The sequence below is a fragment of the Alligator mississippiensis genome, chromosome 4, assembly GCF_030867095.1.
Source record: "Alligator mississippiensis isolate rAllMis1 chromosome 4, rAllMis1, whole genome shotgun sequence".
Taxonomy (NCBI): Eukaryota; Metazoa; Chordata; order Crocodylia; family Alligatoridae; genus Alligator; species Alligator mississippiensis.
Genome location: NC_081827.1, coordinates 146870877 through 146895053, shown reverse-complemented (window position 1 = coordinate 146895053; position 24177 = coordinate 146870877). Strand labels below are relative to the sequence as shown.

The window sequence follows — 24177 nt, the reverse complement described above, 5'->3', positions numbered from 1 at the left end:
AGGAAATGCCAGGACTGAGGATCTCTCTGATGAAAGGTGGGTAGGAGGCATCATAACCTCCAGCCACCACACACACACAAACAGTCCTGGCTGGGGAAAGCCCAGACCCATCCTGTCGTTGACAGGCCTGAGGCTTTCTGGTTGCAGTGGAGTTGTGAGGCTCCAGGTGAGCTCTGCTTAGCTGCCTGGGATGCCAGCTTTCCGGTTGAAAAACCCTTCATCAGGCTGAGGAAGCACCTGCAATTGATGTGTGTTTGTGATGTTCCTAGATGGAAGGAATAGTAAAGAAGCCAGAGGCTGGCATGCAATGCAGGCAAGAAAGCCAGTCAGTGAAAATGCTTGGTGCTTTGATCTACTTAGGGGGGGTGTTTTTTAATGCACCTGCTTGGGTACCAGAAGCTATCTAGCTGAGTCTGTAGAAGTTCTGCAAAAGACCATTAACCATGTGAAGAGGGGGAATGATTTAATAATAGGAATAAAAATTGTAATAACTAAAATTAAGATTATAACTTGGAATTGTAAAAGTTAAACTCATTTCATTTACAAAAGTAACCATTAACAAGACAAAAGGGTCATTGGAATTATATAATGAATATGTTATTTCCTCCAATTGAAATGTAAATGGACAATAAGGTCAAAGTAAGAGTATAAAGGGGAACCATAAAATGTAAGAATAGGAGAGAGACTTATGTGGAAGGAAAGGATCTCTCCCTCCTGAGAACTTTCACAAGGGCTCCTTTCACCTGTTCGTTCCTCAGGCTGTATATAAGGGCATTCAGCATGGGATTGATAAAGCTGTAAAAGAGGGAAAGGATTTTCTCTCGAAGGGCTGAGCGGCTAGTGATGGGTCCCAAGTACATGCTGATGGCTGTTCCATAGTAAAGCCCCACCACGGTCACGTAGGAGCTGCAAGTAGAGAAGGTTTTGTGCCGTGCTGCAGCAGAGTGGATGTGCAGGATGGTGGCCAGGATGTGCAGATAGGAAACAATAACTAATAAGAAGGGGAACAGCAGGATTAACACGCAGGCAGTAAATATCACAGTCTGGTTGATAGTGATATCAGCACAGGCTAGCTTTAACACAGCCAGGAGTTCACAGAAAAAGTGGTCTACTTCATTAAGGCCACAGAAAGGCAACCGCAGGGTCAGACCCACTTGTATTGCACCAAACAGGAACCCACAGGTCCATGAACACGCCACCATGGTGGTACACACTCTCCAGTTCATGATGACATTGTATCGCAAGGGGTGGCATATTGCCACATAGCGGTCGTAAGACATCACTGCCAGCAACACACACTCAGTTAGGGCTAAGGCCATGTAGAGGTATATTTGTGTTCCACAGCCAACAAATGAGATGGTCTTCCTCTGGAGAAGGAGGTTCCCCAAAATGTGGGGGGCATTACTGGAGGCATAGCAGATGTCTAATATGGAGAGATGGCAAAGGAAGAAATACATGGGGGTGTGGAGCTGGGAGTTGTGACAGATTACCACAAATACAAGTGCATTTCCAATCAGCGAGACTGTGTAGATAACAGAGAAGATCCCAAACATGAAAAATTGCATGCTTGGCCCAGTGGAAAATCCCAGGATAATGAATTCTGTGGCAAATGTTTGATTTTCCATTTTGAGCAGGAATGTTCTGGGCACAAACCAACATCACTAGAATGATGACTGATGATATGTGCTGCATTTATATTATCAACAGAATTTTGCAGAGGATAAAATGAAATAAAATGTCAGAAACAGGTGGCAAAGTCAAGCTCTTAAAAGATAGGAAACACTAGATAGAAGATTTCCTGTGGAGGTTGAATTGCCTCTCCTTGTGCACCTGTATGAGAAAGTTTTTGATTATTACACCACATAATGCCAAATAAACCTCTGCTCAATATCTCCAAATCTATCAGTACAGACCTTATGGGCCTGTGGGCCTTACAGTTTTTATCAGCTTTTGCAACCAGGCCTTATTGCTGGATCACAGTAGAGCTATGCACAGTATATCACATCCAGAATCAGCTATATGGAGTTCTGATCTATTTTAATATTGAGTTAAGAAAAGCACTTTTGGTATTGGGGGACTTGACATTTCGTAGAAAATGGTCAGTGTCTTGCAGATTCTAGCAATTATTATTCTTACACCTATTGTACCTTTCACATGAAACACCTGGAAAGCATGAAACCCAATTTCCCTCATATTGGTGTCCTTTATCACTTCTGTATGAAGATTATGAAAGATATCATATGTGAAGCTTAGCTTGACACATCCTAGCTGGATCCTAGTTACACCTCTTCAATACAACTATAATAGTATGCACCAGCTGAAGCTCTGGGGTCATAACTTTCACCTATCCTGAGATGGGAAAATTAGTACTTCTGACTTAATACCATTTGGGAATCTTGGATACACACAGAGCTCCAAAGTGAAAGAATGTGAGAAATATTGGGCTCGGACCAGTTATGAAACACTGGAGTGACAGGAGCACCAACAAGAGACAAAACAGTATCCCATCCTCTCCAGTGTCGTGTCCCTGAGCTGCCTGACAGGTCAGTTCTGGAAGCCTGCTAATGAAAAATTATGCAATAACCATCCCATAGGAAAGTCTTGTTAGTTAAAATTTGGCTGGTGCCTGCAAAAGGGCTTTAGTGACAGAGTGGTTAATAAGGCTCTCTGTGAGCTCTGAAGTGTGCATTTGCATGTCACTCCAGAAATGCACTGGAGGAGGCAGTTTCCCCACCTCATTTTGACCCATCTTTAAATGAATAGACCTGTTCAGTAAAAGATGCTGCTAGCTACAATGTTCTCTCAGGTTTAATAGACAACAGAAATGATTGTGCATCAACCAATGCCTGATGGATTGCCTGATGTATTGTTCAGAAAGTGGCCTGATGGATTGTCTAGCAAGTGACCTGTTACAGAGATTTCCTGCTTCTGATGTAGTAAGATTCGTTCTATCTGCTTAAATATTAGACTTGCTCATCACTTACATAGTCCTTTCTGAAAGGATACCAGTTTTGCCAAGATTCTCTGTTATGTTTTAACAGTGGACCTTGCAGGTTTTAGAAGTTCCTTCTTTATTTTTGTCTGGAGGACCTGACTGCTTTCTGTTTACTTTTGGGAAGTTGAGTACTGCAGAGATTCACTTTTTTTTTTTAAGTTCAAATGGCCCCGGTAACTGAACATTATACAGGGTAACTGGATGATTACTGCTGAGTCACCATAAGAATACATTATAGATAGCTTGAAAGATGGGTTTCTTTACCTGCAGCATCCTGAAATGCATCACTGAGGGATCTGACCTGGACAGATCAGGGAAATCATGTCAGCTGAAAAACATAAGCCATCTCTTAAGTAATAACACACTCTGGCTGCCATCAGACAAGAGATAAAATGAAAAGCCATGTAGGGTCTGTGAAACAACTAAAGCATTACCTGCATTCAAAACAAAGGGTTTTCCATAATGTCTCTGAAGGGAGAGCAACAAAGGGAGATGAGTAAGTATTTAGCATAATATTCTAATTCCTAAGGGTCTTACAAGGAGTCTTCTCATGGAGCAACAGTGACTTAACTCCAGGGAGTTTGTCAAAAGTTAACCTTTTAACATCATTTTGTAGTAGAAAATATTATGGTTTTCATAAAAAAACTTCTCTACTTCTCTCCTTTACTGCTACCTGGTCTACAAGTATACTAGTTGGTTGACTACTGATTAAAAGAGGCAAGATACAAGTCAGCACCCAGGCATTTCATTTCTTACACCCCAAAGCACAAGAATCTACACATACCCTAGTGTCCACCTGACCACCCACAACAGTGTGGTACAGATTCTCACCCATACCACTAAGGGAGAAATAGACAGACCAGCAGTGGGCCCTTTGGGATTCGCTGAGTTGCCTGGTTTTCCCTTCACCCCGTGCTCCATAATTCTGCATGGTTAACACTAGCAAACATTTACTGATTGTTTTATTTAAATTCCTTTGTTTTACTGAGACCTCAGGAAGCAGACTGAATCATTTATCTCATGGTCCCGGAAGGTGTCGAGAAGTTTGGACCCATGTTCTTGTGCAAACTGGCATTTTTGGAAAGGAAGTTTTTTTTCTCTTGTTTCTTCAGTCTTTTGGAATGTTGATTGCCACTATTATATTTCATGTTCACCTTATTTTATGGACCAATCTGCTTTTTCTTTATAACAAGTTAACAGATATACACCTGTTATAGCTAAATCTTCAATATCTGGTTCTATCAATTCCTACTCCTGATATGCTTAAGGTAACACTGTAATAAACTACATTTGGGGCATTTGTGTCAAGGCCTTTTGTCTTTTCCCGCCATGCCTTATGCTCTGTTTAATTTGATCTCACTACTTATTTTGCTGGGCATGTTCATTGTTTCTTTTACGTTGCTATTGAGGCTAGTTGTAAAGTCTTCAGAGGGTCTTTTTGCAGCCACTCAAAAGCAAGCTTTAGGGCCCTCTGCTTTAATCACAACTCTGCAGGGAGGCCTATATCCCCTGAAAATAACCCAGGCTGGAAACACTATACAAAGTTACAAGATCAATTTGGAGATCATGTTCTTCCTTTGCAGGGAAAGATTAAATTGGACAGTGGTTCTTGCCCTGCCCAGCCCAATATGTCACAAAAATATGACATTTAATTATACAAGGAGAGCTTGTCATGAGCTGGCAATGCAAGAACCGCCCTTCCTTACTGTTTCATCTCTGAGGATTGCAAAGTACAGGTTCCAGGGATTCTGGAAAAATGGTGTTTTGAAGCATGTGAGAGCCTGAAGAGAGTTTGCCTGGCTGCTAATTCTCATGATATATGAGAGACAAAAGTTCCACTCCTTGATCCAAAGCAGCATCCTCAGCATGTATATCTCATGTCTCTGGTGAATGGCTTGATCAGCTAGAGGGCTTCTCACTGCATGACAGTGGTTTTCACCAAAATTTATCACAGGCAAACCTTCCTGACCGAAGATGTTGATGTTGATGTTGTTTTGTTTTGTTTATTTTCCCTCCTGAACCCAATGATTTTTTATTTTGATGGAGTAGTCTCTAATTGAATCCTGTTTCCTCACTACCTCTATTGTGTCATCTTGAAAATACACAGTAGGGACACAATCTTTCTGGCACAAAGGACAAGACAGGGGGTGTAAACCTCACAGTGGGCATGTCTACATGTGCAAATGCTGCAGGATGGGTTTATGTAGAGTAAATTACTTCGGGCAGATGTCTACACATGCAAGAATGAGGGAGCAGATCTGCTGCTCCTACCAGCAATCTGCTCCTGCCCCCCTGGCCCTGCACCATGCCCCTGCAGCAGCCAGGGGGAGCTCTAGTCTTCCCTTGGGTGCTAGCCCAGGGGCTGGCAGGGATGCAGGAGACAGCTGTCTCCCTGGCCGGGGCTGGGAGATTGCTCCCTGGGGGAGCTGATTGCTGCTGGGATGGGCTCTGCCACCAGAGCCCGGGTGTGGACAGTGTCCCCCTGCCGCAGCAGCAGAGAGCTCCTGGCCCCAGCTCCCCAACTGGGGGCAGGGGTTTTGAAAAAAGCTTCAGGGGAGGGGCAGGTCCCAGCTCCCTGCCCCAATCCACCAGTGGGGCAGCCACCTAGGTCACTGCTAGGTGCCCCACTGGCAGATTGGGGCAGGGGGCTAGGACCTGCCCCTCCCCGGCAGCTTTTTCCAAGCCCTGCAGTTTGATTGCCTGATTGGGGTACAGTTGTGGGATAGGGGATGGGGAGCCTGTTCCTTGCCTAGCTCTGCAATTGTGAAGCTGGGCAGGGAATAGGCTCTTCAGCCTGCTCCTAGCCCCTGCTCTGTGATCGCAACTGTGGAGGTGTGATCGCAATTGTGGAAATCCATAGATTCATAGATTCATAGATGTTAGGGTCAGAAGGGACCTCAATAGATCATCGAGTCCGACCCCCTGCATGGGCAGGAAAGAGTGCTGGGTTTAGATGACCCCAGCAAGATGCCTATCTAACCTCCTCTTGAAGACCGCCAGGGTAGGGGACAGTACCACCTCCCTTGGGAGCCCGTTCCAGACCTTGGCCACTCTAACTGTGAAGAAGTTCTTCCTAATGTCCAGTCTAAATCTACTCTCTGCTAGCTTGTGGCCATTATTTCTTGTAACCCCCAGGGGCGCCTTGGTGAATAAAACCTTACCAATTCCCTTCTGTGCCCCCGTGATGAACTTATAGGCAGCCACAAGGTTGTCTCTCAACCTTCTCTTGCGGAGGCTGAAGAGGTCCAGGTGCCCTAGTCTCTCCTCATAGGGCTTGGCCTGCAAGCCCTTAACCATACAAGTGGCCCTTCTCTGGACCCTCTCCAGGTTATCCACATCCCTCTTGAAGTGCGGCGCCCAAAATTGCATGCAGTATTCCAACTGCAGTGTGACCAGAGCCCGATAGAGGGGAAGTATCACCTCCTTGGTTCTGTTCATCATGCATCTGCTGACGCATGATAAAGTGCCATTAGCTTTTCTGATGACTTCGTCACACTGAAGACTCATGTTCATCTTGGAGTCCACTAGGACTCCAAGATCCCTTTCTGTTTCCGTGCCACCAAGCAGGTCATTTCCTAGGCAGTAGGTGTGTTGGACATTTTTCCTCCCTAGGTGCAGCACTTTGCATTTCTCCTTGTTGAATTGCATTCTGTTGTTTTCTGCCCATTTGTCCAACCTGTCCAGGTCTGCTTGTAGTTGTTCCTTGCCCTCTGGTGTGTCCACTTCTCCCCACAGTTTTGTGTCATCCGCAAACTTGGACAGAGTACACTTCACTCCCTCGTCCAAGTCGCTGATGAAGATATTGAAGAGTATCGGTCCAAGGACCGAGCCCTGCGGGACCCCACTGCCCACACCCATCCAGGTCGATATCGACCCATCCACTACAACTCCCTGGGTATGACCCTCTAGCCAATTCGCCACCCACCGGACTGTGTAGTCATCCAAGTCACAGCCTCTTAACTTGTTCACCAGTATGGGGTGGGATACTGTATCGAAGGCCTTCCTGAAGTCTAAGTAAATGATGTCAACCCCTACTCCTGCGTCCAGGTGTTTTGTAACCTGGTCATAAAATCATGTTTTGTAACCTGGTCATAAATCGCAGTTATGCAGCTAGGAACAATTTCCCCAGCCCCTGCTCCATGGTTGTGGAGCAGGGGCTGTGAGCTCCCGGCTGCAGGAGCACAGAGACATTTTCCCTGACCAGGCTCTAGTGCCCTGACAGCAGGCAGCTCCAGGGGGCAGGAAGCAATCTCCCACACCCTGCTGCCTGGCTGACTAGGAGCAATTTTGTTTCCAGTTGGCCATCTACATATGCCATACAGAGCAGTAAGAAACCATAATTAAATATGCTACTTGTATATACAGGTAGCAAATAAAACAGCAATTTACACTGCATAGTTGGCTGCTCATGTAGGTTTAATTTGCTCTAATCATGAATAGATTTGCTACCTGTATATACAAGCAGCAACTTTACTCATGATTAAAGCAAATTACGCCTACATGAGCAGCTGACTGTGCAGTTGTTACTGCACAGTGATTTAGTACTTGCTTAACTGAGTACTAAATGACTGCACAGTAACTGGTGTTAATGTGCAGTCCCATTGCTACATGGGTTTTTTTCAGATGCTACTGCACAGTAGCAACAAGCTACTGCACAGTAGCTCATTACTACTGCACAGTAGCGTTGGTGTCACAGTTCATGCCTGGTGACACCATGGCACCATAGCAACGTAGGGCACAGTAGCTTGTTGCTACAGCACCACAGTGTCTCATGTAGATGTGACCATTAAGCATCTGCACATGTAGATGCTGACACTCACTGTGCAGTAATTTGCTCTAATCTCATGTAAAGCATCTCATGTAGATGCTCCCAGTGAGTCTGAGAAACATCAAGGCACTGTGGACCAGGAAATGTATAGCCTACTGATATTCCCAGTTATGGGACTGGGAACTAACCACTTTTCCCATGTACAGTCTTTTATTTTCCACAGTGCTTGCTGCTCCTTATTCATGGAACATCCTTTATGAATTGAGGAGCAATAAGCAGCCCTAAGCCAGACTCTAGCCTGATCCCACTATACCTTGCAACCAACCTTTGGGGTTTCCAAACATAGACAGCAGATTAGCAGTTCACTGGCCCATCTCCGCAAAGGCATGAACTAAAGTTCACCCAGGTTCCCGATCCAGACAGATACAAGGAACATTGTGGTTGTCCATCAGATGCCCCACTTATCCTCTAACACTTGTGTAACGTGGGTACACCCAAGGGTGTGCCCATCCTCAACCAGATGGGATATATAGGCAGGCTAGGGTGCTGTGAGAGGAAAGCTGCTACTTAGCCTCAGCTCCCTCTATCCTTCATAGAGCCAGGCCAGGCCAATGTTACTTAACTATTTAAAATGTATTATTCATTTATATATATATACATAAATACACCTGTGATAGAATATTTACAATAGGTAAAACAAATGACAACCATCATGAAATATGGGGGACCCTCTTCTATGGAGTATCTCACCCAACAAAAGTGGAGGGACCCTATAAACCCAATGGGTAAATCTTCTAGTCACCTCCTGTTGCCAATGCAGAGGTGGACCCTGGATGAAGGTGAGCACAGGTAAGTGAACTCAGGAGTGGGTAACCAGGAGTAACCACAGAGTATGGCAGTGGATGAGTGGGACAGAGCCCACACAAAGGTTGGAGGGGGCCCTCTAAAGGGGACTGCACATCAGGGGACACACATCCAAGTAAGGCATTACACAATACACAGGTAAACATGTAAGCTGCAAATACAGACAAATAACCTTTATATAAATCCCAATAATGAACATATGTTAGTAATAACAACAATTAACATATTGAAGTCAGCATCAATTAACAACCATTTATGAGGCATGTGTAACACATCATACAGCTATTAGCATCAGTAGGTAAGGCATCTATCAACCCAGGTAGGAAACACATTTCACAATTCCATAAGAGGCCTGGGAGTTCACTCCTGTATAGGGACCCTGGCTCAGCCCCCTTCCCCACCCTCAAACAGGAGAGCTTGGAGGGCCAAGCTCCTCTCCTGCCCGAGAAGCTTTCCCTCCCCTGTGGGGACCCGCTTTCCCACATCACTCATGCTCCCTCTCTGGATTGGCTGAGGCACATCTCTGGGGTCGCCGATTCCTTGGGGGCCCTGTTTTCTATGCCTCTGGCTCTCCGCATTAGCCTGGTACTGCGCTCTAGGCAACCAGGCTGAGCCACTCCACATTTTTCGCCTCCCTGGCCTCATGCTGGGGTCTCACCCATGGCCCTGTGCCCTGCTCTGGGCACCGAGGGCTCTGTCATCCAGCCAAGCCACACTACCCAAGCTCAGCTGATTCTGGCCTTGTGCCGGGGCTTTCTCTCTCTCCCAGGCCCCCTCGCTCAGGGCTCCTGGGCTTTTTTAGCAAAGGTGAGCCAGCTACTGGCTCCAGCTACCCTGCCCCTGCTGGGGTTACAGGCCCAAATTGCCTGCTGTGACCCTCAGGACTGAGGCTCTGTGCACTGCTCTCGTGTATCGTGGATGGACCCAAGGAGCCTCCTGCAGCTCCCAGAGTCGAAGCTCTGTGCACCGCTTCTGTGCACCGTGGATACTCCCACTGTGGGGTCCCCAGGCAGTGGCTTTAGGGGCTCTTCCAGGTGCTGGCTCACCTGCCAGGTAGCTCTCCCTGGCTCTTCTAAACCCCACTCTTTTTGAGTCCCTCGCCATGTCTGCTGCGTGCTGGGCATGCAGCTCTTTTTATTCTCTTCAGAAGCTCTTCCCCAAAGTCTTCCAGACCTGCCAAGCGCAGTGTTCAATCAAGTCCAGGAGCTCTTCACTCTTCCCCCGCCACCTCCCTTGTGTGGGTGGGGCCACTCTTCCCCAACATATATTCCACCAATCAGAACTGAGTTTCTCCGAGCCCGGTCCTGGGCAGAACGCCAAGCCCACCACGTTTGTACTGAGTCACAAAATTAAAGAGCTGCATTTCACTGGTAGGTGACGTGACCCTAATGTAGTCTTACTTACTGTAATGGATTGGGCTGTGGGTGGTCCTGGTGGATCACATGTACTGTGAGAGCACAAGTCAGGATCCAGTGGCCAGACATCACAAGCAAAGATTTCAGATCCTAGGGGCTTAGGCAGAGATGCAGACAGGAGCTAGGCAAGAGTGCAGAGGGAAGTAGGAGACTAGGAGATAGGAAATGGGTTCATGCAGGAGCTAGGCAAGAGGTTCCAAGTAGATAAGGGGCACAGCAAGGTGGTCTGTTGCTCACACAAATTTCTTATTTGCTCTGAGCTTATAAGGGTCTGAGCAGATGGGACCCTCTTCCTGCAGCCCTTGGGGATGGTTCATCCCAGTCTCTGGTCACTTCCAGCTGGGGCATGGGGCAGAAACCTTTCCAGCTGGGCCTAGGCTCATTACAGCAACCTTACAGATTTGGGAGATTTGCAGAGTGCAGTATAGAGTTACCTGACCTACCTCTATGAAACAGCTTGTTTGGGTACTACTACCTATCCAAATGCTGGCAATGGTTTATTGGTAACATTACCTGCTGGGATGAAGGAAATTTAATCAATGTCAGTCATAGAAATAATCATAATCATCATCTCATCTCCATTAACCACCCTCCTGTAGGAATACTCATCATGGTGTGCAAAAAATAATCAAAATTATAATATGCAATTAGAAAAATATAATACATTTTATGGCATTTAAAATTCAAACTTCAATGTCTGAAGAGACCAAAGCATAAGGATAAAGGGGAATTGAGAAACATAGTGGCGAGGGGGAATAATGTTCAATGAGAGAAATTCTCCATTCCATGTATCCTCTAGAGGGCCCCCTTTACCTGCTTGCTCCTCTTAATGTATATTTGGGGGGAGAAGGGTAGCAGTGGATTGATAAAGCTGTAAAAGAGGGATATTTTTTTCCTTGAATGGTTGACTGGCCAGTCCAGTGTGCAGTGCACACAAGAATGCAACAGCTATAGAAGAGACCCACAGCAATGAGGTGTGAATTGCAAGCGGAAAAGGTTTTGTGCTGTCCCTCAGCAGAGCAGGTATGCAGGATGGCAACCAGGATACAGGGATCAGATGCTGAGTACCAATCTGAGGGCTAATTCATAAGGCAAAGTCCAAGAGCAGAGCCAAATTGGTGTCAGGAGCCAGGAAAACCAGAGTGTATGACCCAGTGGGCTTGCCACAGCAGAACTGTTGACTGGCCTGCAGACCTGGGCCCCAGCTGGTGCTAAATGGATAGGTGGTGCTACCAGGATGCTTTCTGCTCCTAACCTGGGCCAGAGTTCATTAGCTGGGGCTTGCTGCAGGTGTGACTGCTGAGGTACTTGGCCCAGGTTGGCATGTCTGCTCAGAGTCCGTGACAGGACTTGGCATGGACCGACCTTTCTGATCAGAGTACCTGACAACAGGGAGGATGAGCCAACCCAGACCTGGCAGTTCCCAGACAGGGACTGGAACTCTCTCTGGAGTGCAGAGTTGACACAAGTGTCATGGGACAAGGACAGTCTGCAAGGCTGAAACTCTTCATGGGGGTGAGGGGCTGACAGTTTAGCAAGAACCCACAGGTCTTACTCTCCCCAGTCCTAATGGTAGAAGAGATTGTCCTGAGCTCTCAGGAGCTCTTAGCTGGTAGCTGAAGTAGGTCATTAGGAATAAGAGGAAATGGGGGAGTGGTATATTGATGGGGAGTTGGGCAAGTTACCTCAGGGTCGGTGTCCTCTGCAGATATTAGGGTTACCTCCCCCAGACTCTTTAGGAGGAGTCTCCAGAAGAGCAGTCAGTGACCATTATGATATGGCCCAGTCATAGGATTGGGATTTTCAAGCATGATGGGCTAGCTGGTGGTGGCTTGGCCCAGAAGTTAAAAAATAAAAAGTTAAAAAATGATTGGTGGGGGCAGATTTCCTTTTCCCCACCAAAAAGGAGAAGGCTTGCCCCCCCTCACCCAGGGGCCAGGTAGGGAAACTGGACCTGAGACTAGACTCACATCTCATGTCACCTGATTGGTCCCACCAGCCACCTGGAGGGGGATAAAAGGGGCAATGCACCTGGCCCCGGGGGGAGAGATCGCTGAGGGATGAAGAATAGGAGCCCTGAATAGCTGGTGAGAGATGACCAGCAGGGTTGGAGTGATTGCCCCAGAGGAGCCCTGAAGCCAGCAGAGGGTCTGAGCTGCTGGTGGGGCTTGGTTCGGTAGCACCAGTGTGTGCGGGGGATACCCTGCTTGGATCAAACACAGCACACAGGGGCAGCATGCGGGGAGGATCTAAGCCCCAGTGGCAGGCAGTGGCTCAGGCATCTGACCCCCAGCAGCATGACGCTGGGCCACTCAGCATGCAGACAGCATGTGGAGGATCCCAGAAGGGTTAGAGCCTAGAGCTGCAAGTAGCCACCCAGGCATTGAGAGCTCAGGGGTAGAGTTATTATCTGCAATGGGGGAGACCTGGATTTGATCCCTAGCTAAGGCACCAGAGGGGTGAATTGCTGGGGAGAGGGAATCCACACTGGATAGAAGGGTTCCTTCACCTCTTCCCATCCCCCTCTAGGGTGCCTGTGCCTCACATTTTGTGAACCTGCACCTTATATCTTGTGAAACCCTGTGCCTCAAGCTAGTTGTTGATTTGCATCTGCTAGATGAATATGTGTACCTTACCTTTACTGAATCCCCTCTTGTTCTCCTGCACCCATTTCCATCTCCACCTCTTTGTCATATCTTAACCTAGTTCTTTTCCTATTAAACCTGTATATGGTTAAATTTCAACTGGTCTCAGCTCTACTCTGTGGGGGGATAGGAGGGAAGCACCTACCCCTCCCACAGTGAACTAGCACTTGCTAAATCCCTTCAGTTGGAGAGGGGGAACCTTGTCTGAGGACCATCTGGGTTACACAAGAATACTGCTCTCCTGGAACTGGGCGGGAGGGAGGCTGATTGGGCCAGGGGTGTTGGGAAAGACAGGGTGATTGCAGGCCTGTCCCTGCTTGTTGACTATGAGAAAAGAACCATACAAGAGCAGACAAACCTCCAGGCCTTAGCCCCTGTTGGCCTTTCGCCCTGGAGTCCGTGCTCTGTGCCCATCCACAGATGCCATGAAGGAGGCCTATGCCAGGCATGTACTCTACCCACTGTGTCAACACAGAAGTATTTCGTATGTGCCCAATCCCAGGATGCCTCTCACCTCTGGAGCTAGGCAAGGCATTCCAAGTAGATATGGGGCACATAAAGGTGATCTGTTGCTCACACAAATTTCTTATCTGCTCTGAGCTTATAAGGCTCTGAGCAGATGAGATAATCTTGCTGTAGCCCTTAAGGATAGCTCATCCCAGTCTCTGGTCATTTCCACCTTGATCATGGTGCAGGAGCCTTTCCAGCTGGGCCTAGGCTCAGTACATCAAACGTTCAGATCTGGGAGATTAGCAGGTGCAGTATAGAGTTATCTGACCTACCTCTATGAAACAGCTTGTTTGGGTACTACTACCTATTCAAATGTTGGCAACACTTTGTCGGCAACATTACCTGCTGGGATGAAGGACAATTTAATCAATGTCATAGTCATAGAAACAATCATCATCATCTCATCTCCATTAACCACCCTCTTGTAGGTATACTCATCATGACGTGCAAAGAATAAACAAAATTATAACATGCAGTTAGAAAAATATAATACATTTTTGGCATTTAAAATTCAGACTTCAATGCCTGAAGAGATCGAAGCACAAGGATAAAGGGGAATTGAGAAACATAGTAGTGAGGAGGAATAATGTTCAATGAGAGAAATTCTCTTTTCCATGTATCTTCTAGAGGGCCCTCTTTACCTGTTTGTTCCTCATACTGTATATTGGGGGGGGGGGGGGGAGGGGGGAAGGGGAGTAGCAGTGGATTGATAAAGCTGTAAAAGAGGGATCTTTTTTTTTTTCTTGAATGATTGACTGGCCAGTCCAATGTCCAATGCACACAACAATGCCACAGCTATAAAAAAGACCCACTGCAATGAGGTGGGAATTGCAATTGGAAAACGTTGTGTGCTGTCCCTCAGCAGAGCAGGTGTGCAGTACGACAACCAGGATGTTGAGACAGAAAATGGAAAGAAGAAGGGGCATAGGAAGAAGAATTTGCAGGCAGCAAAGGTCCCTGAAGCCTGCCTCACCTGTCTTCTCACCCCTAGAGATGGACATCTGCTGCCTCTTGTTCCCGTTTCCCCAGGCTGAAGGTAACTCCTGAGTGGGCCCTGAGGAATTATCTGAAGCAATTGTTCCTGTTTCTAGGGTTGCATCAGTGGAGACACAGGGTGGATGGCCATTCTCATTGCCAGAAGCCAAGGCAGCAGGAAAGCTAAATAGCCCCCTCTGACTCTGGTTACTGAGTGGGTTTGCTGGCTTATTTCTGCTTGCTTACTGTCTGTATTGCTGACTTTATCCTTGTTCCTGTTTTCTGCCTTTTGGTTCCTGACTCCAGCCTGGACCCTTTTGCTCCAGACTTACTGGCTCCAGATGCCTACTTGCTCCTAACTTCAGTCCAGACGCCTATTTATTGACAGCCAGCTCCTGCTTTGTGGCTGCAGTTTGACAACCACTGACATCCTTCTCCTTATACTTACGGCTGCCTGCTCTTGACTCCCTCACCAGTGACTCCAATCTGAATCCCTGCTGCCTGCTCCTGACCCCCCTGGCATATGACTTTGTTGGGACCCTTGCTTCTTGACCTTATCTGCTCCTGTTCCTCTACATTATGATGCTTTAAAGGTCAAGTCCCTAATGCCCACATCCCAGTCATACCCCTAATAGTCACCTCATGGGCTGTCTCATATTAGTTGCTCCAGGTGACTGCTCTAGATCATGGACGTGTCCTGTGGTCATGCTGTTATGCTTCCAATTTCATGCAGTGAGCAAAAACAATCATTACTTTCTCTGACCAATGTCTTATGTCGAGCCATTCAAGCATGTGGTATATCATTAGGGTGACCATATGTCCTGGGCAAACAAGGACAGTCCCAACTTCTGTAATCCCGTCCCAGCTGGCAGCAGCAATGCATGCCCAACTGCCTGCCTGGTGCACCATGCCACTTGCATCCCTGCCAGACTGTGCTCTGGGACTATTCACCAACTGGCCAGGACCAGATTATGGAAGCTGGGACTGTCCTGGTTTGCTTGGGACATATGGTCAACCTATATACATCACGTATCTCTGGGAGTACCGTTACAATGTATGTGAGATCCCCTATCAGACCCTATCATAGAACCAGCAAGGGCTACAAAACAGTCACTTGCATCATGATTAGACAACTGAGGGAAAGCAGGGGCTTGGGGCTAGGTCAGAGGGTGGGAGCCATATTACCAAAACCAGGGGCAAATCCAGGGGGAGAGTCTGCAACCCAGGCTAGAGTCAGGATACAGGAATCAGATGCTAAGTATCAATCTGGGGGATAATTTAAGCACTGAACTGCAGGTGGTAACTCAGGTATCCGGCCCCCGGCAACATGACGTTAGGCCACTCGTCATGCAGACAGCATGCAGAGGATCCCAGAGGGGTGAGAGCCTGGAGCCACAAGTAGCCACCCAGGCATTGACCGTTCCAGGGTAGAGTTCTTATCTGCCATGAGGGAGACCTGGGTTTGAAGGCATCAGAGGGGTGAATTGCTGGGGAGAGGGAATTCACACTGGGTAAAAGAGTTCCTTCACTTCTTCCCATCCCCCCTCTGGGGTGCCTCTGCCCTAAATTTTGTGAACCTGCACCTTATAGCTTGTGAAACCCTGTGCCTCAAGCTAGTTGTTGATTTGCATCTGCTAGATGTATATGTGTACCTTACTTTACTGAATCCCCTCTTGTTCTCCTGCACCCATTTCCATCTCCACCTCTTTGTCATAGCTTAACCTGGTTCTTTTCCTATTAAACCCGTATATGGTTAAGTTCCAACTGGTCTCAGCTCTACTCTGTGGGGGATAGGAGGAAAGCACCTTCCCCTCCCACAGTATACTAGCACTTGCTAAATCCCTTCAGTTAGCGAGGGGGTACCTTGTCAGAGTACCATCCGGGTTACACAAGAATATTGGAACTGGGGGGGGGGGGGGAGGCTGATTGGGCCAGGGGTGTTGGGAAAGGACAGGGTGATTGGAGGCTTGTCCATGCTTGTTGACTATGAGAAAAGAACCATGCAAGAGCAAGCAAGCCCCCAGACCTTGGTCCCCATTAGCCTTTCGCCCTGGAGTCCGTGCTCTGTGCCCATCCACATATGCCATGAAGGAAGCCTATGCCAGGCATGTACTCTACCCACTGTGTCAACACAGAAGTATTTCTTACGTGTCCAATCTCGGGATGCCTCTCACCTCTGGAAAGTGACAATGGAGACCACCAGGTGAAGGTGAGCACCAGTTAACCAGTGAGTGCCTCCAGACCCTGTGCCTTCTCTGCTACTGAAGCCACACTTTGGGCTAGCATCTCAGCTCCCTCTACTTTTTCTGGATGAACTCCATGCCCTATCCCTGGCTCCTACAGTATTTATACATTTCTGCAGCTCCTCTCAGAGGCGGGCACATTCTGCTGGGGTAATGGGGAGTGCCCTCTGCCCTGTCTGGTGACTCTGTATAAAATCAGTGACTGCCCCACAGCTCCTGGGCACTGAAGTTTTGGCACTGGCCAGCACTCTCTTTGTGCTTGTATCGAGTGAGAGCTCCCTTGCTCTGTGACTGCCATAGAAGCGCAGAGTACCAGCACTTGGCTGTCTGCATCCAGTGCTTCTTCTACACTAGGCCTCTTCCTGCATAAGGAAAGAAAGAGGAGGTCTTGCGAACCAGGGTATGAGGAGTCTGTCCTAAGGGTTAGGGCCCAGATTAGAGACCACAATGAGGAAGTAAAAGGGCTAGATTCAGGAGGCCAAAAGCCAAGCAACTGGAGGCAAGACAAGGGTCAAGAGTCAAATAAACACCTGAGATCAAGAGCCAGGAATCCAGAGCCTGAGGCAGGAGCCAAGCAAAATGACAGGAGAAGGGGGCAAGGTAAACGCAGGGACCAAAGCAGGAGCTGAGGGCAACACAGCATGTTAGCCAGGCAATGAGGAAAACGGAGCTACAGCTGGGAGATGAAGTGAAGCAGCAGACATCATTCGGCAGGACCTGCAAGTGGTGCAACAATGAGTCCCCATGATCCCCCTGAGGGGCTGGGCTGGCTGACATCCTGCCGCCCAGCTTGCTACAGGCCCATCAAGCACGACTGATTCCAACCAGGCAAGTCTGGACCTTAGTGCAAGTCCTTAACTTCACCAGGAGAGTTATTCTCAGGGGTTGCCTAGCATCCTGCATCTGCCCAGGTGCCCCCATAACCTAGTGACTAGGGCACTTGCTCAGTTCTTGCATCTCTCCTACTTCCCAGCCCAGTGCTCTAACCACTAAGCCACAGGCCTCTCTCAAGCTCTTCTCTTCAAGCAGAGCTACTGCCCCTTGCATTTCATAAACATTGGCTACAATAGGTAGAGAGCAGGGAGGATGTTTTTGCCCCGTTAGGTGTGAAGGTCCAGGCTAGAATCCAGGACCCCTTTCCCAAAGGTGATACTCAGTCATATTGTGAGATCCCATACTGTACTCTGACCTTGTCTAGATTGTATCATTGTATTCCAAATCAACATGTACTTCTCCATGCTACCCCTGCATATAAATTTAAATAGCAATGCATTGAGTTTGATCATGTGAGGGTGTCTTCTGAGCCATTTGTATGAAACTTGCCTTAGGCTTTTGTCTAATGTACCTAGAATAAATGCAGGTTCTCTCATTTTCTTCTGGTATCTGTAAGTGAGTGTTGTCCACCATCAGATGGTTCTTCACCCAACATGACCTCTTTGGCATCCTTGTGTCCCTGAAGAAACACCTTTTCACCACACTTGACCAGTCTTTCATCCATTATTCCAGTAAGGAGCTTCCAGTCCATGGGCAAGCAAGCTAAGTATCTTGCACCTTGAATCTGCTCTTTCATTCCACATGGTTTTTTTAATGGGCAGGGTGTTCCCTTCCACCATTCAGTTAGTTACATGTTGTTAGACATACCATGAGCAGATGATATGTATTTTTAGCACCTTAACCAGTAATTTTGGATTCCATCCTAACCTGGTTCTTTAAAATTGGAGAATTTTCTCAGCCTCCTCAGTACTTCCCCTACTTCGATCTGGACTTCACTTTGATTAATCGTGCCATTTCATCTTCATCAGTCACAGTAGCGGGAGCAGCAGCAGCCAAAATTACCCACTATTTTACAAATACATTCTTGCCCTGAAGAATCTACAGGATAAGATTTTCAAAAGTGATTGTTAATTTTGGGTCTGTCATTTATGTCTCTAGAACTTGAGAGACCTTAAAGAGCCCTCATTTTAAGAGGGTGAAGATGTCTTACTTTCTGAAAAAACAGCTGCTTTAAGATGCGTTAAAATGGACACACTCAGAATTGATGTTCTCAGAATCACTAAACTCTTGGGATACATTCTACAATAAATCCTTGGTACGATAAATTCAATGGTACTGTTTTATATTGTATTTGTATTCCATGGTAAATTATATATTAATACGTTTTCAGTCCTAATCAGAAAAAAAATGGTAAGTTTTATTTAGATGAACAGTTCGAAATAATAGGTTTATTTAAAAATGACAAAATATTTACTGTTAACATTTTTTATGTTAACATTTTCACTACCCTTAAAGTATTTCATCTCAGTTTGTAGAGCTGTCCTGGAATGACTCACTTCAACCTAGTACTAACATGTATTTCCCAGAAAGAAGTGTTGCGTCCTGGGAGCTGTAAGTCTCCCATGCTGTTGCCCCCATGCTCTCCTATGGGCAAGGTTCCCTTGATGCATTACACTCCATAGAACAGGCCATCCGAAGTGCATCCCCTATGGGACAATGCAGCACAATGGAAGAACAGTTAAGCAGTACATGGATTCAAAGTGAAATGTTTCAGAACAGTTCAAAAACAAAATTATTGAAATTCATCTTTTCCAGACCAGCTCTCGTACTCATCCTGAACAGCTTTAATACCAAGGGTTCTCTTAACCCGTAAGCAATTTATATTGCTCAGTGGGCACGTCCACACGAGGCACTTTACTGCACAGTAGAACTAATAACTGTCAGTAATTGTCTGCATCTACACTTGCAAAAGCTTACTGTGCAGTAAGTGGCTCTAATTGCAAGTAAATTTGCTACCTCCAAATTCAAGTAGCAAATTTACTCAAGATTAGTAGCTGTGCAGTAGTATACATGTAGATGCCTGACTGGCAGCAAATGTGCTCCCAGTCAGCTGGGCAACAGGGGGCGGGAGATTGTTCTCTGCCTCCTGCGAAGTTTCCTAGTGCCAGGACAGTCTCCCCTCTCCAGAGCCCGGGCAGGAATAATGTCCCTCTACCCCAACAGCTGGGAGCTCCCAGCCCTCATTTTCCAATCGTAGGTTTGAGACTGGGGCTGAAAGATCTTTATCTCCCAGTGCCAGCTCCATGGTCATGAGACAAGCATTGTCAGAGAAGGATGTCCCACCTCAGGTCCTACAGCCATGGGGCTTGGGCTGGGAAACAAGGATCTCTCAGCTTGAGCCCTGTGATTGTGGAGTGGGGGCTGGGAGCTCCCAGGTTCAGGAGCAAAGTCCCAGCCCACACCAGGAGACAGCTCTCTTGGCCCCTGGGCTAGGACCCAGGGGGAGCCTAGTGCTTCCCTGGCTGCTGCAGGGTCCGGTTGGAGGGCTGCAGGAAGCAGGAGCAGTTTGCTACTAGGAGCAGCAAATCTGCTCTCGTGTCCCTGCACGTGTAAACATCTGCCCTGGAGCATTTACTGTCAAGTAACTTACTTGAGAGTAAACTGCTCCCATATCTTTGGCATGTGTAGACATGCCCAGTAATGATCTCTGATGCAACTGGTCCTTAGGCTCAGACCCACCAACTCTTTCATTTCCTTGAAAACCCTTTTGGCCTATTCAAACTGCATAGAGAAGTGTTGGCCAACCTGAAGCACAACTGCTACAAATGGCATGGGTATGCTCTGTGGGTGGCAAATGGCAGATCTGGGAGGGGGAAAACAGCACAGCAACACAAGGGCAGGGAGTAGAGCAGCAGATCAAACAAGAAAAAGCCCATGGCAGGGAGCAGAAAGCAGAATAGCATATCAAAAAGGTTGTACAGGGCACAGACAAGAAAGTAGAACAGCAGATCAGGTGTATTCTGGAACATTACTCAGTGTGTTTGAAACAACCTCTCCATTAATCTTTGCCTATCTCTGCTGTCTTGTGTTCCTCAGGTTTCTTTAAATAATGCTATTCAAGCTATGGACATGTTGATCATAGGATCATAGAATCATAGGAAAGTATGGTTGGAAGGGATCTTATGAGGTCATCTACTTGAGCCTCCTGCACAAAGAAGAAACATCTCTGACTAAACTGCCCTGCCCAAGTGTCTATCTAAACTGTTCTTGAAATTTCCAGGAATGAGATTCCACAACTTCTCTACGTATCCTATTCCAATGCTTGACCACTCGCATAGGCAGAAAATTCTGCCTAATCTCCAACCTAAATTATCTGTGCTGCAGTTTGAGACCATTGTTCCTAATTCTGTCCTCTACAGCCGCATAGAAAAGGCTATCTCCCTCCTCTTTATAACTGCTGTCAGGTATTTGAAGACTGACTCAATCTTTTCTTCTCCAGACTAGATAATCGTGGTTCTTTTAGCCTTTTCTCAAAAATCATTGCACAACAGGTATGCTCCCTTCACCACATGTAAGGAGGCCCTGATGGAGGCACTGGAAAAGGAGAAACATAGTCAGCAAACTGTCACCCACAAGAGGAGGCACAGGGTGGTCGTGGTGGGGGACTCCCTCCTACGGGGCACCAAAGGACCCATTTGCCATCCAGTTCCCCTAGCTTGAAAGATCTGCTGCCTCCCTGGGGCCCGCATCCAGGATGTTGCGGAGAGGATCCCTAGGCTCGTCTGGCCCTCCAACCACTACCCCATGCTCCTCATCCACGTGGCATGAATGACACTGTCAGAAGTAATCCAGACTGAGTCATGAGTGACTACAGGGCTCTGAAGTCTGAGCTCAAGGGATAGGAGGTGCAGGTAGTCTTTTCCTCTGTGCTCCTGGTCACAGGTCATGAACCTAGGAGGGTAGGATGTGTCATTAAATGAACCGATGACTCCGGCGGTGTTGCTACCAAGAGAACTTTGGTTTCTTTGACTACAGTGCACATTTCAGGGAGAGAGGACTCCTGGGAAGGGACGGTATCTTCCTCATATGGAGGGGTAAGTCCCTGTTCTCAACCAGAATGGCCAATTTTCTAGATAGGGCTTTAAACTAAGATCACTGGGGGACAGGGAAACATTGACTAGAGCATGGCTGGGGACCGGCACACAAGAAAGTTCCAACGTTGGAAACACTAGGAGTGCCACCAGACCCTGTGCCTCCTCTGCTGCTGAAACCACACTTTGGGCTAGCATCTCAGCTCCCTCTGCTTTTTCTGGATGAACTCCATGCCCTATCCCTGGCCATCATTTGACAGGACCTGCAAGTGGTGCAACAATGAGTCCCCATGATCCCCCTAAATGGTTGGGCTGGCTGACATCCTGCCGCCCAGCTTCCTACAGCCTGTAGCCGCCCAGCTTGCTACAGGCCCATCAAGCACGACTGATTCCAACCAGGCAAGTCTGGACCTTAGTGCAAGTCCTTAACTTCACCAGGAGAGTTATTCTCAGGGGTTGCCTCGCATCCTACATCTGCCCAGATGCCCCAATAGCCAAGTGACTAGGGCACTTGCTCAGCTCTTGCATCTCTCCTACTTCCCAGCCCAGTGCTCTAACCACTAGGCAACAGGACTCTCTCAAGCTCTTCTCTTCAAGCAGAGCTACTGCCCCTTGCATTTCATAAACATTGGCTACAATAGGTAGAGAGCAGGGAGGATGTCTTTGCCCCGTTAGGTGTGAAGGTCCAGGCTAGAATCCAGGATCCCTTTTCCAAAGGTGATACTCAATCATCTTGTGAGATCCTATGCTGTACTCTGACCTTGTCTAGATTGTATCATTGTATTCCAAAACAACACGTACTTCTCCATGCTACCCCTGCATATAAATTCAAATAGCAATGCATTGAGTTTGATCATGTGAGGGTGTCTTCTGAGCCATTTGTATGAAACTTGCCTTAGGCTTTTGTCTAATCTACCTAGAATAAATGCAGGTTCTCTCATTTTCTTCTGGTATCTGTAAGTGAGTGTTGGGGCGGGAGATTGTTCTCTGCCTCCTGGGAAGTTTCCTAGTGCCAGGACAGACTCCCCTCTTCAGAGCCCGGGCAGGCTCAATGTCCCCTTTCCCCAGCAGCCGGGAGCTCCCAGCCCTCATTTTCCAATTGTAGGTTTGGGACTGGGGCTGAAAGGTCCTTATCTCACAGTGCTGGCCCCAAACCTCTGTGGTCATGGGGCAGGCATTGTGAGAGAAGGATGTCCCACCCCAGGACCTATGGTCATGGGGCTTGGGCTGGGAAACAAGGATCTCCTAGCCTGGGCCCTGTGATTGCAGAGCAGGGGCTGGGAGCTCCCAGTTTCAGGAGCAAAGACCCAGCCCCCACCAGGAGACAGCTCTCTCCTGGCCCCTGGGCTAGGACTCTGAGGGAGCCTAGAGCTCCTCCTGGCTGCTGCAGGGGCTGGTAGCAGGGCTGCAGGAAGCAGAATCAGTTTGCTACTAGGAGCAGCAAATCTGCTCTCGTGTCCATGCACATGTAAACATGTGCCCGGGAGCATTTACTCTTGAGTAACTTACTTGAGAGTAAACTGCTCCCATATCTTTGGCATGTGTAGACATGCCCAGTAATGATCTCTGATGCAACTGGTCCTTAGGCTCAGAATCACCAACTCTTTCATTTCCTTGCAAACCCTTTTGGCCTATTCAGACCGCATAGAGCAGTGTTGGCCAACGTGCAGCGCAACTGCTACAAATGGCATGGATATGCTCTGTGTGTGGCACATGGCAAATCTGGGAGGGGGCAAACAGCACAGCAACACAGGGGCAGGGAGTACAGTAGCAGATCAAACATGAAGCCCATGGCAGGGAGCAGAAAGCAGGACAGCAGATCCAAAATGTTACATAGGGCAGGGACAAGAAAGTTGAACAGCAGGTCAGGTGTATTCTGGCATATTACTCAGTGTGTTTGAAACAATCTCTCCATTAACCTTTGCCAATCTCTGTTCTCTTGTGTTCCTCAGGTTTCTCAAAATAATGCTATTCAAACTATGGACATATTGATCATAGGATCACAGAATCATAGAAAAGTGTGGTTGGAAGGGATCTTATGAGGTCATCTACTTGAGCCTCCTGCACAAAGAAGAAAAATCCCAGACTAAAATGCCCCAGCCAAGTGTCCAGGTCAATTGAAAACTCTGCTTATCTCCAACCTAAATTGTCTATGCTGCAGTTTGAGACCATTATTCCTAATTCTGTCCTCTACAGCCACATAGAAAAGGCTATCTCCCTCCTCTTTATAACTGCTGTTAGGTATTTGAAGACTGACTCAATCTTTTCTTCTCCAGACTAAATAATCCCAGTTCTTTTAGCCTTTCCTCAAAAATCATTGCACAACAGGCATGCTCCCCTCACCACACATAAGGAGGCTCTGATGGAGGCACTGGAGAAGGAGAAGAGTAGTCAGCAAACTGCCACCCACAAGAGGATGGACAGGGTGGTCGTGGTGGGGGACTCCCTCCTGCGGGGCACCAAAGGACCCATCTGCCATCCAGTTCCCCTAGCTTATTAGATCTGATACCTCCCTGGGGCCCACATCTAGGATGTTGTGGAGAGGATCCCTAGGCTCGTCTGGCCCTCCACCCACTACCCCATGCTCCTCATCCACGTGGCATGAATGACATGGTCAGAAGTAATCCGGACTGGGTCATGAGTGATTACTGGGCTCTGAGCTCAAGGGATCGGGGGTGCAGGCAGTCTTTTCCTCTGTGATCCCGGTTACAGGCCACAAACCTAGGAGGGAAAGATGCATCGAAAAAGTGAACCAATGACTCCAGTGGTGGTGCTACTGAGAGGGCTTTGGCTTCTTCGAACACAGCGCACATTTCAGGGAGAGAGGGCTCCTGGAAAGTGACAGCATCCACCTCACATGGAGGGGTAAGTCCCTGTTCTCAGCCAGGATGGCCAAT

General features: G+C 47.6%; 1 protein-coding gene across 1 annotated transcript in view; it reads right to left on the bottom strand.

Moving 5' to 3' along the window:
* Positions 1–476: 476 nt before the first annotated feature.
* The window catches only part of LOC102569748 (olfactory receptor 2A2-like), a 43532-nt gene continuing 19831 nt past the window's right edge, over positions 477–24177 (bottom strand). Inside the window, exons 2-3 of the mRNA XM_059726760.1 lie at positions 3260–3323; positions 477–1830 (exon numbers count right to left, since the gene is read on the bottom strand). Coding sequence (XP_059582743.1) covers positions 687–1625 — 939 coding nt within the window. The 5' untranslated portion in view covers positions 1626–1830; positions 3260–3323 and the 3' untranslated portion in view covers positions 477–686. The remainder of the gene's footprint in view (positions 1831–3259; positions 3324–24177) is intronic.